Source organism: Theileria parva, chromosome 1 (genome assembly GCF_000165365.1).
Source record: "Theileria parva strain Muguga chromosome 1, complete sequence, whole genome shotgun sequence".
NCBI lineage: Eukaryota > Apicomplexa > Aconoidasida > Piroplasmida > Theileriidae > Theileria > Theileria parva.
The window spans coordinates 755843-770311 of record NC_007344.1 but is presented as its reverse complement, the minus strand read 5'-3'; the positions used below and the strand labels follow the sequence as shown (position 1 = coordinate 770311).

Sequence of the window (14469 nt, the reverse complement as noted above, 5' to 3'; positions counted from 1 at the left end):
TTTTCCTAGCCTCCGGATACATAAAAATTTAATTATTACACTTATGTTTTCGCTTTTTACTTAATTTAACCAGAGCATCTTATCTTTAAAAACATTCTCGTTGTATTCACGAAGATCTTCTTACACACCTTTGTACAACCATATTAATAACAATGATTTTATTATTTGATGATTATTGGTCCAATACTACTACATTATTTATGTTCTTCAACTATGAAGAGGCCAAAAAGAGACATTTTACTTGTGACAATGTCAAATTTTATATCTTCATGAAATTATACATTCGTTTTTTGGTTCTAGATCATCAAAATATGCTGGACCTCCTAATTGAGTAGCTTCTAATTCTTCGTTAGTATGCATTTTATAACCCTTAGGCTTGTTCTTCTCCTCTTGCTTTTTTTTCTCCTCTTCTTCATCCTCAGAGTCTATTATCGTTACTTTGATAACTTCAGGCTTAATAGGTGGACCACCAAGTTTCTTAGCTCCACCTGGATTAAAACCAATATCAGGGATTTTATTTTGATGCGGTCCTTTGTCACTACCATTACCACCAGATTTGTTGCCTTCATTTCCTTTGTCTCCATTAGAATCTCCAGATCTCATATTTTTAGCCAATTGTTTACCAGCATTACCAACTAGGTTGTTATTTTTTTGTTGTGGTGGTAGTTTGTCATTACCAGAACCTCCAGGTCTATTACCTTCACCCGGTCTGGCAACATCTCCCTGTTTATTACATTTATCTGACCTATCAACGTCACTGTCACTATCTCCAGTACCATACCCTTCATCTTCGTTTTTATGATCACCTTTCCCTTTATTCCTATCTTTTGAGGTCCCATTATTTTTATCATTATCTGTATCAGTAGTATCAGATGTTTGAGTAGCTTTAGAGTTCTTGGTAGACTTTGGATCGAATTTATCCGACGATTCACAGACCTTGAGGGACCATAGTGAAATTAATAGGTAGATGGGAATAATAAACTCCATCTTGAAATTATTTTAGAATCCCACGATTTCAAACTGAATCTAAAAATTATTCCATCAGGGCCGTAAAATTAAATCATTCAGCATTTCAATTGTTTTAAACCAAAGATCTGCACAGAAGGCACGAGAAACCATCACTCATAAAATTACAGTTCAAACTAGACTTAAGTCTAACACAAGTGTGTAGAAATTAAATTAAAAAATTAGGGCTGAAAATTTCAAAATAAGAACAAATTTTAACAAATTATTTACTTTACAATAAAAACCAAAATTAAAATATATTATTCAATCTTAAATTACTATACGTTAAAATTTATTTAAAAAATTATTTTGTTGGTTGTTCTTCCTGATTTTATTCATGCCATAATCAACCACATTTTTATTACCAGCGTAGATCCGATAAACTTTTGGAATTTCCAGACTATTTAAAGGGTTTATTTTCTTCTATATACATTTTTATATGTTGTTGACTGCAATTTGTGGTTCTTTTTGCCCTCTTCCGTCTCCTTATCAAATGTGAGATAACACTCATCTTTGCCCTAGAAAACATTGCACAGTGTGTATTCCAATATTTTGTAAATAATGCAGTTTATTTGTATACTAACCTTATCAATATCGTTTAGAGGCTCAAATAACGGGTGATCTTCAAGTGCGTTTTCCATCCACGCGTAGAGTTCGTACACATCAGTTACTGACCCATATTAGTTAAAATATCAAAAATTTTAAGAAATATATAACTACTAACAACAAGTAAGTTAAGAAATACCTATGTATAGTCTTCCTTCGGGTTTCAAGAAGTATGCATACAGTGACAGTAAAGGGTAGTTTACGATTCTTCTTCTCCAATTTGAGCGTTTAAAATGTGGGTCTGGGAAACAAAAGAATATTTTTTCCAGCTAAAAATAATATATTAAGAGAAATAGTTCATTTAATACCTGGTTTTTCCCCAAATAATTTGGTAGAAACTTCATGGAGTTCGTTCGAACCACTGATATGTTAAGGTACTGAACGCATAAACTAATTACAATCAAACCTCTCCTGGGTTCTGTTCTCTAAGTGATATTATCCTCTTTCCGACATAATTTGTTACCTAAAATGGAATATACCATGGTATAAAATTATATATACAATAAGTTGCATACTTTATCTCTAATTTCCATTCCCAGTGACAATTTGCTAGGGTAAAGTTTAGATAAATATATTAATAGTCCTCCGTAACCACATCCGACATCAAGAAAGTCAACTTTTGGATAATTTTCATCCTCTAAATGTACATACATGTAAATTAGGATATCATGTAGATTATATCTGTATATAAATAGAATTAAAGTCACCTAGCGAGGTTGTGTAGTCTTCAGGGTAATCATTTGCTAAAATATTAAATTATTTAAATGAAACTAACTGTTGAATTGCAGGTAATGATCATTGTCGTACACACTGGGATACCTTTTAAACCAGTTAACATGTCTTGGATTTTCAGGATAAGGTATGAAACTGTCCGACAGAGGGTTACAGTGCTATAAAAATTGTTTAAAGTGTTAATTGTGCGTTATTAATAATATATATGTGACAAGTAACATACAGCTCTTTGCCTGAAAAGTTGCTTCTTTGGATATTCTATTGTTTGGTTTTCAGGTTCAACATTTTTACTGGATTCTAAATTATCATCTGACATATTCATTAAAAGAATAATAAAACAGTAAATTGTAGTGAGTGGATTCCAAATACCTCTGGACTCTGGGGAAATAATTAAAGAAATTATTATTTATTTTTAATATAAATAATGTTTGTAGTTTTTTTATAAATTATTTTTTTATGTTTCATTATTTTCATACCTAAAATATTGGTACTAATAGGGATTCCACTCCATTTATATCTTCTTAATTATATCGCTCTGTTTTTATAAAAAATGCCCAAAGGTCAAGAATCCAGCAATGTAAGTCAAATTCTAACTATTTGTTTTATAATTATAATTAATTTTTTAGCCTGGTGCTCCTTTGAACCCTAAACCCTTTCTCACTAGTCTTGCTGGTAAAACTGTCGTCGTTAAGCTCAAATGGGGGATGGAATACAAGGGTTAGTTCATTCCTTAAAAATTTTTATTATTATTTTCCCTCAGGAACCTTGAAATCCTTCGATAGCTACATGAATCTTCAACTTTCAGATCCCGAGGAGTGGGAGAATGGAGTTCTGAAGGGCAAACTTGGAAACGACATTCTAATTAGGTATTTTTTAAAAAATTTTAATCATATATTCCAATTTAGGTGCAATAATATGCTTTACGTACGAGAATCTTCTGAAACTGCTACCGCTTAATATTCTACTGTAATATGTTTCCATAGTTATAAAATATTGTGACCATAAAAGTTTAAATCATATTAAAGTTGGAGTTCATTCTGTAGATATGCGTATGATTTCAATACGTCGGATAGTACGAATCGTAGAGAAAATTGCTGCCATGAATGTTTCCCCCAGTTTGATTCATAGCTTAGGTTCAAGTACAAATTCTTGTCCTTGCTAACGAACACTCCGAACTTAACCTCGTCAGTTAACTTTGCTTCAGCCGCCAATTCGCATTTTCTATAATAATTAATAACCACATATCAAGGGTTAACTAATTATTTGGTACTTTTGGTTTGGATAAATGATTGGTGTAATTGTTAAATTATCTCTTTTCATGACTAGGCAAGCTCTAGTTGACAGTTTATTGTTTTTGTCAAACATTAATTCCAACTTTGGTGTAACATTCATGTTCTTGCCATATAACCTGTACAGGTTCTCCAACCTCTGAATCAACTCAACACTCTTCTCCTCTACAACATATTTGTGACAGAGGAGTAATAAAAAGGATAAGCTAATTGTATAAAGAAGTAATAAAAGGGATAAACTAATTGTATAAAGAAGTACTTGAGCGAAAGTTGTATGATCCTCCAACCAGTGTATTGCGATATCTAAGAATGAAATCTAGTCTCTTTAGAACGTCACGGGTGTCAACATTGACAGTTTTCACCTCAGCACCTCCAACCCCTGTTAGTGATTTATACACACAATTCAAAAATAGTATTTAATGGAGTAAAAATACCTTTAAGGAAAATTTGGGCAGTTCTTGGTAAATCAATTACAACGTTACCGGTATAAGATAGATCTTGATCAAGTTTATGCTATAAATGTTATTAACTAAAATGATGACTCACTGTGTAGTTTACTGATAACTCATCAAGATTAAGATAGTTTTTCTGGAATTTGGGCTTAACATTAGGGTCAAGTGAGTTCTCGTTGGAGTACATCATGGGCTTGACCAAGTCATCTGATTTGCCCAAATGAACACTCACCACGTTCTTTCCACCGTCAAACGATTTCTTCACCTAATCCAAAATTAAGTTCATAATTAAAATTTATTTTTGCGATACATGGAACTTGTGAACAGTATTATTGGGAATTGACAGTAAGCCGTTTGATAAATCCTTTAAGGTTTGAACACACCTGTTCATAGTATTGTTTAAGGCTGGAAGGCGGCATGTGTTTCCCTAAAATATTCAATAACAATAAAGTCAACTGTTAACATTATGTTAAACTAAATAAACAAAAAGAATCCTTAACTACAAAATAAGAATGTACATATTTAAGAGGCTTACGGCTGGTTTCATCCCGGAAATCGCCTGAGCAAACAAAAATAGAAGAATGGGCAGAATCGACATTTCGAGATACCAGTCAAATGAAGTGAATTAATATATAACAAACTAAAATAACGGTAAATTAGAGACAAAATGTCCAGAATTAAATTGGAAAAACAAGGAATCTCATAAACTCGACTTTAAGATTCCTGAGTAATAAACATTATTAAACTCTGTGACACAAGAATGAATTTAGAGAAACCCTAAGATACCATTATATTTTAAAAGATTTAGCTGATAATTAGGGCCGTTAGTTGTATACACACTTTAGTTTTTATGAACTATTGTGGTGCTGTGTGTTGAAAATTTACATATTTTCCCCAAAAATTTTTAAGGCAATTCACTAACACATTATCATTACTTTAATCTCATATTACAATAGTTATCTTAAATTCATTTTCTCTAAATATAAAACAAAATCCCATCATTACATAACACAGTAGATATACTGAAAATTAAAAAATTATATTACACCTGATAGATCTCATTCTTCCCTTTCAGGGACTGGCTTAAGTAACTCAAGGCTTCCACTTAAATCTGATCCGTATTCTAAATTTCCTGATGCTTCCAATTCTAACGCTTTTTCCGTCATTTCAAGAATTAACTTGTATGATTCACTTATTTCTTCCACTTTCTTCTTACTCAAAACTACATCTAGCTCGATTTTTTGTAATTTCTCCTCATTAATCTTCAGCTTATTCATGAAATTGTGGAACTTTTTCTCAGTCTTGTTGGACACAAACACACAAAATGTCCCCCTTTTATTTCCTCTAAATTCAATTATCTATATGATTCAGGTACCTTGCTGTTCTTCCTGCCCTATGAATATAACTTGAGAGTTTATTTGGGAAGTCATAACTGACTACCACCTTAGTGTTTGAAAGGTCCATTCCCCTTGAAGCCACATCTGAACACAACAAACAAACTCTATCCTCTTCCCTAAACCATACTGTTCATTATTATTATAATACTTGTATGTTTTAATAGCGTTATTTCTTTGTTTTTGGGACATTCTTCCTGTTAGTTCAGTAGCCTTAAATCCTCCGCCACTATATCAAATTCGTTAATATATATTAATATAATACTGTTTGAGGTTGTATATTTGCATCAATCTTGATATTTTATGGCAAATTTCTACTTTTGAGAAGAATACCAAAACATTTCCAGTTACTTCCTGGTACAAATACGCCATAAGTTTGAGAAACTCCAGTGGTACAGGCCTGTTTGAACACACTACGTAGCTCTGTCTTAGATTTTCTGGCAACTTGTAAATACTCTCCTCTAAAAAAATATTAGTAAATATTACCGTGAATTTGATATGTAAAATTGAATAATACTTAGTCTGAGTAGAATAGGTCTGTTTAGCTCCAGTAATTCGATATCGTGGGATTTAAGTGGAACAGTGGCTGAGACGACTAAAACAAACTAATTACAATAAGCCGTTACGTATTTTTTGTGGTAATGCTAGGCTCTGGTTTGGCTCCTTTGATTTAAGTTTATTAACCAAGTCAACTACAACATCTACCCACTCATAAAAGCTCTGATTCAACATGGTGTCAACTTCGTCAACCACAATCCACTTCAAATGCTCAAACGTCTTGTAAAACTCATTCTTCTCTAAAATAATTCATAGACTAGGTTAAATTAAACTAAATAGTAAATACGGAAGTCAACGGAATATTCCACGAGTACTCCTGGAGTGGAAATTGCGATATGTGGAGGGTCATGAACCAACAAATCATGGGACTTTACAAAAGAGCGATCTCCATAAAACACTCTAGCCTATCAAAAATATACTCCAATTAATATATAACCTTTAGGAGGGAGCCTTTAAGATCATACGTAGAATTGCTGGAATCGATGAACCATGAAAAAACTTCATAAATTTGCTTTACCAGTTCTCTACTTGGTACAATAATAAGAGTCAGTAATTTGTTCTCTATCAACAATTATGACTTAGTTTAATAAAAATATGTTAAAGGTAGTGGAAATAAACTACCTTTGAGATTTAAGATATTGTTAAGTAATGGTAATGCATATGAGAGCGTTTTCCCTTGTCCTATAAGATTAAACTAAAATCTTAGTATAATACCTGTTGGAGCTGTTATAATAAAGTCACAGGATAAAACTGAATATTTATCTCTATAAGTGTTGTTTAGCAATAGAGGGATAGATTTCTCCTGAACTAAGGTAAATATAACCACTTTAGTGGTCAATTACCTGGAAAAAACCGTTTTATCCTCTTTTCCTTAATGACATTCCTAAGATGAGGATGAATGTTCCAAGTCTTGAGGAGTTCGTCGGCAGAAACTCCGGAAGATTCATTGGTGTAGTTTGAGAACCTGTAAACCCACAAAGGGTTCAATTTCAAGTCCTCCGAAGCTGTGGTCATTTACAAATAATTTAAGGGTTGAGAACACAAAAATATGGTACACATTTGGGAATGAATGGCCCAAAATAAATAATAATTTAATTTAAAATAATATTTACAAAACTAAACAAAAAAGAAGGAACAAAATTAAGACAATAAAAAAATAATTCCGTAATGTTACATCACTATTCCTATCCTTGACTGCACAATACCTTATTTTTTATATATTCATTTTTTATTTATACTACACCTTTTTGTTTATTATGTATTTTAAAATATTTTGTGATAACTTATGTTATAAATATTTCTATATGATGTAAAATATTTTTACCTTTTCTGGATTTTTTATTTTTAACTATTTTAAACCATTAATATTATTTTTAATAATTATAGAAAATTTTTCTACCAAATTTTATTAAATTAACACTCATTTTATCATGGTTTTAAACTGAATTTGTTGAAATTTAACATAATGATTTTAAAATTATTTTAAATGTTGGTTATTTAAAAAATGTTTAATGCTAGTTTGGATTTATTTTTCTAATTAAAGCAGTTTAATTATACTTCAAGCCTAATATGGACTCAAACCAGCCAGTACAAAGGCCAAATGTGTTTTTACCAAGGCGTAGTAATCAACCATCGCAAAATGAAGTCAATCAGGGAAATACATCTGACGCCCCTACAATAGATACTCATCACTTTTCAAGAGCCACTACTCTAAATCCACCCACTACTAACTCTAATATTCCCAACGTTCAATCCCGCGGTCATCCTTCACCTCCGCCAAGGTTGTCACAGGTTACTCACAACCCTCCTATACCTACTAGGAACAAGTTAATTAGTACACCGCCCCCAACATTTCAACAGAATGTTGCTGAAACCACTGCTAATATACAAACTAATTCTGTAACTAGTAGTCATTTGCAGACTAATTTTGTACCTAGCGATGATCTGCAGGGTAAATCTGTAACATCAGCTAGTATGCGACCGCCTGAAGAATTTGGTAAAGACCTGAGTTTGGAATCGTTGACATCGGACACGAGTTCGTCGATTTTAGGGGACATTTTGGGTAAAAACTACGTTGACTCTGAACTGGAGCGTCACGTGTTCACTTATGCCCCCTTTATGCCGACTCGTATTACCCAGAGCAGTGTTCCACGCCCTCAACCGCTGTCATACAACCGCGAGTCTGAGATACTTTACGAGACTGATAAGAACTATGGCCTAATTCCAACCTTCGGAAACCACAGGATACTGGACACAGGCTCGGCAAGTCCTATTTATGTGACGCCCACCTTCACTCAGCTCCCAGTTTTCGGGAGCACTTTGTCTGACTTGAGGCTTCCATTTGGAGTTTTGGTGCAACCATTTGCTCAGAATCAGGACCAGAAAGTTCCTGAACTGGACTTTCTGGCATTTATGGAAAAACGCTCAAACGTCAAGAGGGACCTGATAAGGTGTAGAAACTGCCTGGCCTACTACAATTCATATATGCACACTAGGTCAAGAACTAAGACTAGAGTTTGTAACCTGTGCTACACAGCATTCGAGATAACAGACGAACAGCTGGAGGCTCTCTACAGGATAAACTCTCAGTACAGAGAGGAATCACCTCTTAAAAAAGGTAGCTTAGACTTTGTGGCACCATCTCATTACTATAATAAGGAGCCTGACCCTGGGGGTATATCAAACCTTATTAATAGGGCTACTAACATTGGAGTATTCAAAACCCAACAACCGAGGCAGGAATCGTTCATTTACGACACATATTCAGTTTCACCAATACCAATAGAAGGCGCTTCTGAACTCGATTCTTACACCTCTAGTCTATATCAACAGCCTTACAACTCTGATGAAAATGAATCACCAAGTTTTAAAGTATCCGATGGTCCGGATGAGGCAACTTCTTCACAAAATGACCAGAAAACTGAAAATAAATTTCCAACATACGCTTTCTTAATTGAGTCTACATCACAAGCCAATAAACTAAGTACCACATTAGTCATTTATATTATAGTTACACTAGTATATATAGCTGTACTACCAAATACTTAACCATATATAATAATATATATTTGTTTAGATTTGAGAGAATCTGTGATAAGATCAGTGATGAATGGGTTAGATTTGATAACAGATGAAGAGTTTGATTTGTGTATTTTCGTATTCGACAGCGCGTTTTACATGTTCCCCATGGGATCCGGGTCCGAATTTTCAGTTAACGTGGTGGCTGAGGTGGAAGAGAATTTTAAGCCATGCACAATATCCGACGTATGTGTAAGAGTGACTAAGGATACAAGAGATTGGGTCAAGGAGTATTTGGAGAAGATTTTAGGCATTCAAACGCTCAGAATAGCACCAAACTCGTGCGCAAACTTTGCACTGAACTGCGTGCTAAGAGCAATGAGCAGCGATAACTGTTACGGAACATTGTCGATTTACTACGTTACGCAGCCAGATATTGGACTTGGAACTGATCCACAGACTTTTCCAAAGTCGAATTTCACACTCACCGATTTACAAAGATATTTCTATGACTCGCTTCTACGGATGTGTTACTCAGCCGGGATTTGCGTTGACGTGTATCTGTGTCCACCGGAGACCAGGATCCCCGGCGACATAGCACTACAGTACATATCACAGCAGACTGGAGGAAACTGCGCATATATGCCCAGGTTCTCACACATCTTTGACTACCCTAAGATTTACGCAGATGTTGTGAGGCTGTTCACAGTCCCAGCAGCCTACAAATGCGAGTTTAAGCTTAGGTGCTCGAAGCATATTAAGGTCACCGAGCTTTTGTGTGGGTTCAACAACTCGAGGGCAGTTTCTAACCTCTCGACTATGGTAGTTCCAAGGATTGGACCTGACTTGTCAATAGGCTTTATGCTCTCACTAAACCACATGGTAGACAACAAGACAAGTCTATACATCCAGTGCGCCTGCTTGTACACTAACACTAAAGGGGTACATATGGTAAGAGTACACACACACTGCATAAGAGTTATTGCAAGCATAAATGAGATTTTTAAGAATGCAAACCCAGAAGCTATCATGAACTTGATGTCAAGAAAGCTTGCTCACGGATACATAAAATCAGGCAAATATAATAGAGATGAACACATAAGGACTCTGGTTGAGTCTCTGACCTCATATAGGCAGATTTGTGCACCATCGACACCTAAAAACCAGCTCATTCTGCCAGACAACCTCAAGTTCATACCAGCATATCTTAACTCGTTCTTGAAGTATGATGTAAAGGTAGAATTTGGAGTGGAGTTCGCATTTGAGTTTGTGATGAAGTTGTTGAGGATACTTAGCGCCTCTCCACAAATGACATTTTTCATGTACACGAGGACATATTGTTTGCATAGGAGCATTAATGAGAAGGGTGATGCAGTGCCAGAGCAAGGCTTTAAGTTCACATTATCTGGAGTCCCAAGCTCAGGTTCGTTCATTTACAGTGACGGCATTTACCTGATGGACGATGGTTACAGGCTTTTACTCTTTGTCGGACCTCATGTTAAGCAGATACTGTTGAAGGAATTGTTCGGGCCAGATTACCAGTTCCCTCATGGAAATGTAAACTCAACTGAACTAATAGATACGAATACGTCAGCAAACCTATTGGGGCTTGTGGAACACGTAAGATCACAGCACAAGGGGTGCCCTTACGCCCCGCTTAAAATCATCCCATATACCTCAAAAAACAGCAAGATAATAAAAACATTACTGCTCGAGGATGAACTCGGGGAAGAACCAAACTATATCACCTTTCTGGTATCCTTACATAAATCCATCCTAGATTCTGTGGACAGACTCTATTAATTTATTACAATTGCTATTTGTGGTAGATTTATAAATTAGGTTAAAAATTTTAATTATTTATTTTAATTTATTCTGGTGAATGATGAGTAGATTAATAAATTTGTAAATGTGTAGATTAATACACACTGTCCCACATTATCACATTCTGTAAATTTATTTGTAATTTTTAAAATCTTTAAAAAATTTTAATCAGCTTTAAAACAGTTTATTATTGTAAAATAGTGATAAAATGTGTTATAATTTGCAGTTTTTAAAAGTATGGACTTTCATGTGTATATAAGCTAATATTTTGATTTATAAAATGCTAACTAAGGGTTTGATCGCAAAGGCACTGCGAAACGCCTGTTCCAGGAGTGCGGAATTATGTTTTATGGAATGTGGACGCAGAGTTTACAAGGCTATACCAACTCCCTCAGATTATGAACCAATAGGTATCATATTGATTCTATATAGTTAAATAAACTGGTTTATTTTATATAATATTTGATTTATAACTTGTATAAATTGTTCAGCTTCGTTCTGTTATTATACTGGGATACACAACCACAGGGAGTTTAATCTCCTTATCAATATAACTGATATCGATGCCGACTTTGTAAAGAAGCATTCACTTATCGAGTTTGAGGTTGGGGATACAAAAGTAACAGCAGGAGGTAACTTTAAATGGTGATTAATGTGATTAGCGATTCCATTATCCCGGGGTAGGAAGTTGTCGAATTTGCAGTGCAGAGCACTGGTTAAGGTTCGGATGTGCGACAATGAGCTTAGACTCAAAGTCTACAAGAAAGGCTTGGTTGGAAACACGGTTGTAGCCGACATTACCCTTAACATTGACAGGGATATTATAGACGCTAAATTCCCCAAGGATAAGTGGTACTTTTTAAACCATCGTGCATTTCCTATTAGGTATCCACTTACTGATGATCCTTCTAAAAAAGACCAAATTAAACTCTCTTTTTACAAAGGTAACATATGACATTTTATTTCCCAACTTTTTATGTTATATATAAAGTTTTAATTTACTAAGTTACAACATGAGTTTAGTATCGGATGGGCTTAATGTGATTGACAATATAGTATTACAGCAGGCGTATATGTGTATAAATGACTATAACGAGTCGGGAATTGAAGTTAAAATTAACGTATATTTACAATTATGGATAAGAATGAGTTTAGGCAACAAATCCGCAGATAATGTTACTGGCTGAGAAGTTGGCGTTATTATCATACGCATTGGAGGGACATTTAATCGCAAAGGAAGATTATGTATCACAAATGCGTTACTATAAAACTTATCTAAAAGATGGTATTTTGGAAATTATTACAGAATTTTGTATAGGAAAGTGGTACTGGAGTTATTGGAGCTGTAAACCTGAGTGCAGAGCGAAAAGGAACCCTCAAGGCTCAATATACATCCTAAGCATAAGCACAATACTCAAACACCCTACCGATTACTCATCCTTTTACGTAAAATATCACACCAAAGATGGTCCTCGTGATATCATCTTTAAAACTGTTGAAAGAAGTAGAGATATCTGGACGGATTCCATATACCTCTTTATTCAAAACGTATTATCAACTATTTATTTATATTATAATACACTTTCATAATTTTTTAGTTGAGAGATTACCTTGATCAGTTTGACAATTTAAAATCACTAGAAAATTTTTTGGATTAATTTTTAATCATTTTACATGTTATTTGTAGTGTATGATTTTTACAACGAATTGTTTAATATATTTTAATTTCAATAAGTTTTTATTTTATAGAATAGTTTTATCGCATTTTTAAATTTTTTATAATTTTTAAATAAATATATGGTTAAGGAAAAGAAATCTGTTACATTCCAGCTGGTTTCCGCATCAAATGCGGATAACCGATCAGATAAATTACCATGGCAAAGGACTTTAGTACTAAAAGAAAGCCAAAATGATATTTGGAAGGTATTTTTTAAAGATTCAAAATAAAATTCTTAGAACCGTAGCTCAGCTCAGGTGCCAAAGGACCTTCTCAAGAATTTAGACCCTCATGACTTCGGAATTCATGATAATTTAAATAAATCGCAAAAGGTAAGCTATTTCTAATTTAATTCATTAAAATCTATCATCTTCCACTAACATTTTAACATTTTAGCAAATGTTAATAAAGAACATTTATGGAAATTTTGATACTTTTAAGAAATTCGACAAACCGACAAAAAAACAGACTAAACAAGTGAGTTGTTTTATATTTACAAAATTTAACACTATAATACACGGTGTATTATTATTTAGAACGTGACTGAGGATGACCTTGAAGGTGACTGCTACTTTCCCAAGGATGGGTACGATTACGAACAACACCTCGCCACAATTAATCCGAAATATTTCATTCCAGCCCCCAAGCTTACGACTGGTAAGATTTTTAGTCATAATCCTGTCCAGATGAACCGTATGTTGAGAGCGGAGCTGATTTCCCTGATCTAACCACTAGCTTAGAAAAGAAACTCGACCCTGAAGGTATTTTTAACCCGTTCACTATACTTATTTATAGTGTTATTAGTATTAAGTGAGTTATTGAATTGTTTAGTTGATGAAGTGCTTGAGGCTTTAGAAAGCGATAATGAGCTTGAGGCCATAGATGACGATTTCGTATCACAAGCAATTGGCTGTGACGAGGATTTAGATGAGGATGATTTACTTTGGGGAAATTATACTCCGATGATACCAACCTCAATACTTGATAATAAGATTAATAACTCTGACTTAATGGAGGACGACAATGAGGATGATGATGATATGGTTGAAAATCCTTTGGAAAGAGGGTATATGAAGGATTTTAACCACTACAACGCTTTAGATAAAGATAAAATGACAATTCTCGATCCAATAAGTATTTTCAAAATCCTATTCAAATTTGATATTTAGTACCAAAGGATAAAATATATGAAATTCTGGAGAATAATGAACAATTTAATGACCTGTCAGAAGAATCCGATTTAGATGATGAACTTGAATATGAATCATCTGAATCTGATCAATGGTACAATAATTCCTATTTATCTAATCATAACATTATTAGGGATGTTGAGACTGTTTTGACGACATATTCGAACTCAACAAATCATCCGAAGATGATACTTTCAAGGAAAATTAAGGTTCCAAATCCAACTCCAGTAAAGGATAACAGGTATATCCACACTTTTACCGATTAATTCATCAATTTTACAGCACGCATAAAAAGTTGGATATTGATACAATACAGCTCCCAGAAGTATTTTATAAACCAGTTATTTATCATAGACCATTTGTACTTGTTTAACATTTATGATAGGTGAACACGACTAGAGTAAAGGGAGAAAGTTTAGAGGAAAAACGTGAGAGAAAGTTAGCAGTAAAAAGAACAAAGGCTCTAATAAAAGAAGTTAAAAGAAATAATAAAGAAATGCTGAAAGTAATTCTCTGCAAATTAGTCATTGTTATAATAGTTGTTCAAAACCATTTCAACTTTTAATCGATTTTTGTAGGAAGTTAGAAAGAAGAATGCAGAAACAAATTCTAGAGGATGTTATGATATTACAAATGGAGTTAAATACCTTAAATTATAATTTATTAACCTAGTCCACATTATTT

The 14469-nt window shown here is 33.9% G+C and overlaps 8 protein-coding genes across 8 annotated transcripts; 4 read left to right on the top strand and 4 right to left on the bottom strand.

Moving 5' to 3' along the window:
- Positions 1-267: 267 nt before the first annotated feature.
- On the bottom strand, positions 268-1294 carry TpMuguga_01g00378 (uncharacterized protein; the record flags this gene model as incomplete). The annotated part of the gene is made up of 1 exon (XM_760812.2): positions 268-1294. The coding sequence occupies exon 1, from the start codon at positions 985-987 to the stop codon at positions 268-270; it is 720 nt and encodes a 239-aa protein (XP_765905.1). The 5' UTR covers positions 988-1294.
- TpMuguga_01g00377 (putative methyltransferase family protein) lies at positions 1295-2773 on the bottom strand. Its single transcript, XM_061304988.1, has 9 exons — positions 2567-2773; positions 2387-2501; positions 2319-2354; positions 2127-2248; positions 2018-2074; positions 1920-1988; positions 1751-1880; positions 1590-1675; positions 1295-1523 (listed from the first exon to the last, which is right to left on the bottom strand). The coding sequence occupies exons 1-9, from the start codon at positions 2663-2665 to the stop codon at positions 1419-1421; spliced, it is 819 nt and encodes a 272-aa protein (XP_061161563.1). The 5' UTR covers positions 2666-2773; the 3' UTR covers positions 1295-1418.
- On the top strand, positions 2729-3315 carry SNRPF (Small nuclear ribonucleoprotein F). The gene is made up of 4 exons (XM_760810.2): positions 2729-2920; positions 2970-3060; positions 3104-3209; positions 3249-3315. The coding sequence occupies exons 1-4, from the start codon at positions 2894-2896 to the stop codon at positions 3298-3300; spliced, it is 276 nt and encodes a 91-aa protein (XP_765903.1). The 5' UTR covers positions 2729-2893; the 3' UTR covers positions 3301-3315.
- Positions 3316-3336: 21 nt separating this feature from the next.
- TpMuguga_01g00375 (uncharacterized protein) lies at positions 3337-4928 on the bottom strand. Its single transcript, XM_760809.2, has 7 exons — positions 4620-4928; positions 4395-4511; positions 4179-4349; positions 4067-4145; positions 3892-4011; positions 3614-3797; positions 3337-3564 (listed from the first exon to the last, which is right to left on the bottom strand). Exons 1-7 carry the CDS (start codon positions 4680-4682, stop codon positions 3363-3365), a joined length of 936 nt encoding a protein of 311 aa, XP_765902.1. The 5' UTR covers positions 4683-4928; the 3' UTR covers positions 3337-3362.
- Positions 4929-5107: 179 nt separating this feature from the next.
- On the bottom strand, positions 5108-7190 carry ddx27 (DEAD/DEAH box helicase family protein). Its single transcript, XM_061304987.1, has 11 exons — positions 6879-7190; positions 6751-6843; positions 6658-6717; positions 6473-6597; positions 6323-6440; positions 6105-6275; positions 5996-6073; positions 5744-5939; positions 5630-5707; positions 5460-5597; positions 5108-5428 (listed from the first exon to the last, which is right to left on the bottom strand). Exons 1-11 carry the CDS (start codon positions 7048-7050, stop codon positions 5143-5145), a joined length of 1515 nt encoding a protein of 504 aa, XP_061161562.1. The 5' UTR covers positions 7051-7190; the 3' UTR covers positions 5108-5142.
- A 77-nt stretch (positions 7191-7267) lies between these two features.
- On the top strand, positions 7268-10873 carry SEC24A (Sec23/Sec24 beta-sandwich domain protein). Its single transcript, XM_061304986.1, has 2 exons — positions 7268-9019; positions 9113-10873. Exons 1-2 carry the CDS (start codon positions 7606-7608, stop codon positions 10855-10857), a joined length of 3159 nt encoding a protein of 1052 aa, XP_061161561.1. The 5' UTR covers positions 7268-7605; the 3' UTR covers positions 10858-10873.
- A 145-nt stretch (positions 10874-11018) lies between these two features.
- TpMuguga_01g02775 (uncharacterized protein) lies at positions 11019-12551 on the top strand. Its single transcript, XM_061305274.1, has 8 exons — positions 11019-11288; positions 11370-11510; positions 11541-11730; positions 11764-11822; positions 11902-11999; positions 12034-12163; positions 12197-12426; positions 12477-12551. The coding sequence occupies exons 1-8, from the start codon at positions 11159-11161 to the stop codon at positions 12534-12536; spliced, it is 1038 nt and encodes a 345-aa protein (XP_061161951.1). The 5' UTR covers positions 11019-11158; the 3' UTR covers positions 12537-12551.
- Positions 12552-12598: 47 nt separating this feature from the next.
- TpMuguga_01g00370 (uncharacterized protein) lies at positions 12599-14457 on the top strand. The gene is made up of 11 exons (XM_061304985.1): positions 12599-12801; positions 12835-12927; positions 12992-13072; positions 13132-13252; positions 13282-13356; positions 13427-13729; positions 13765-13879; positions 13919-14026; positions 14068-14110; positions 14171-14290; positions 14364-14457. The coding sequence occupies exons 1-11, from the start codon at positions 12676-12678 to the stop codon at positions 14442-14444; spliced, it is 1266 nt and encodes a 421-aa protein (XP_061161560.1). The 5' UTR covers positions 12599-12675; the 3' UTR covers positions 14445-14457.
- The last annotated feature ends 12 nt before the right edge of the window (positions 14458-14469 follow it).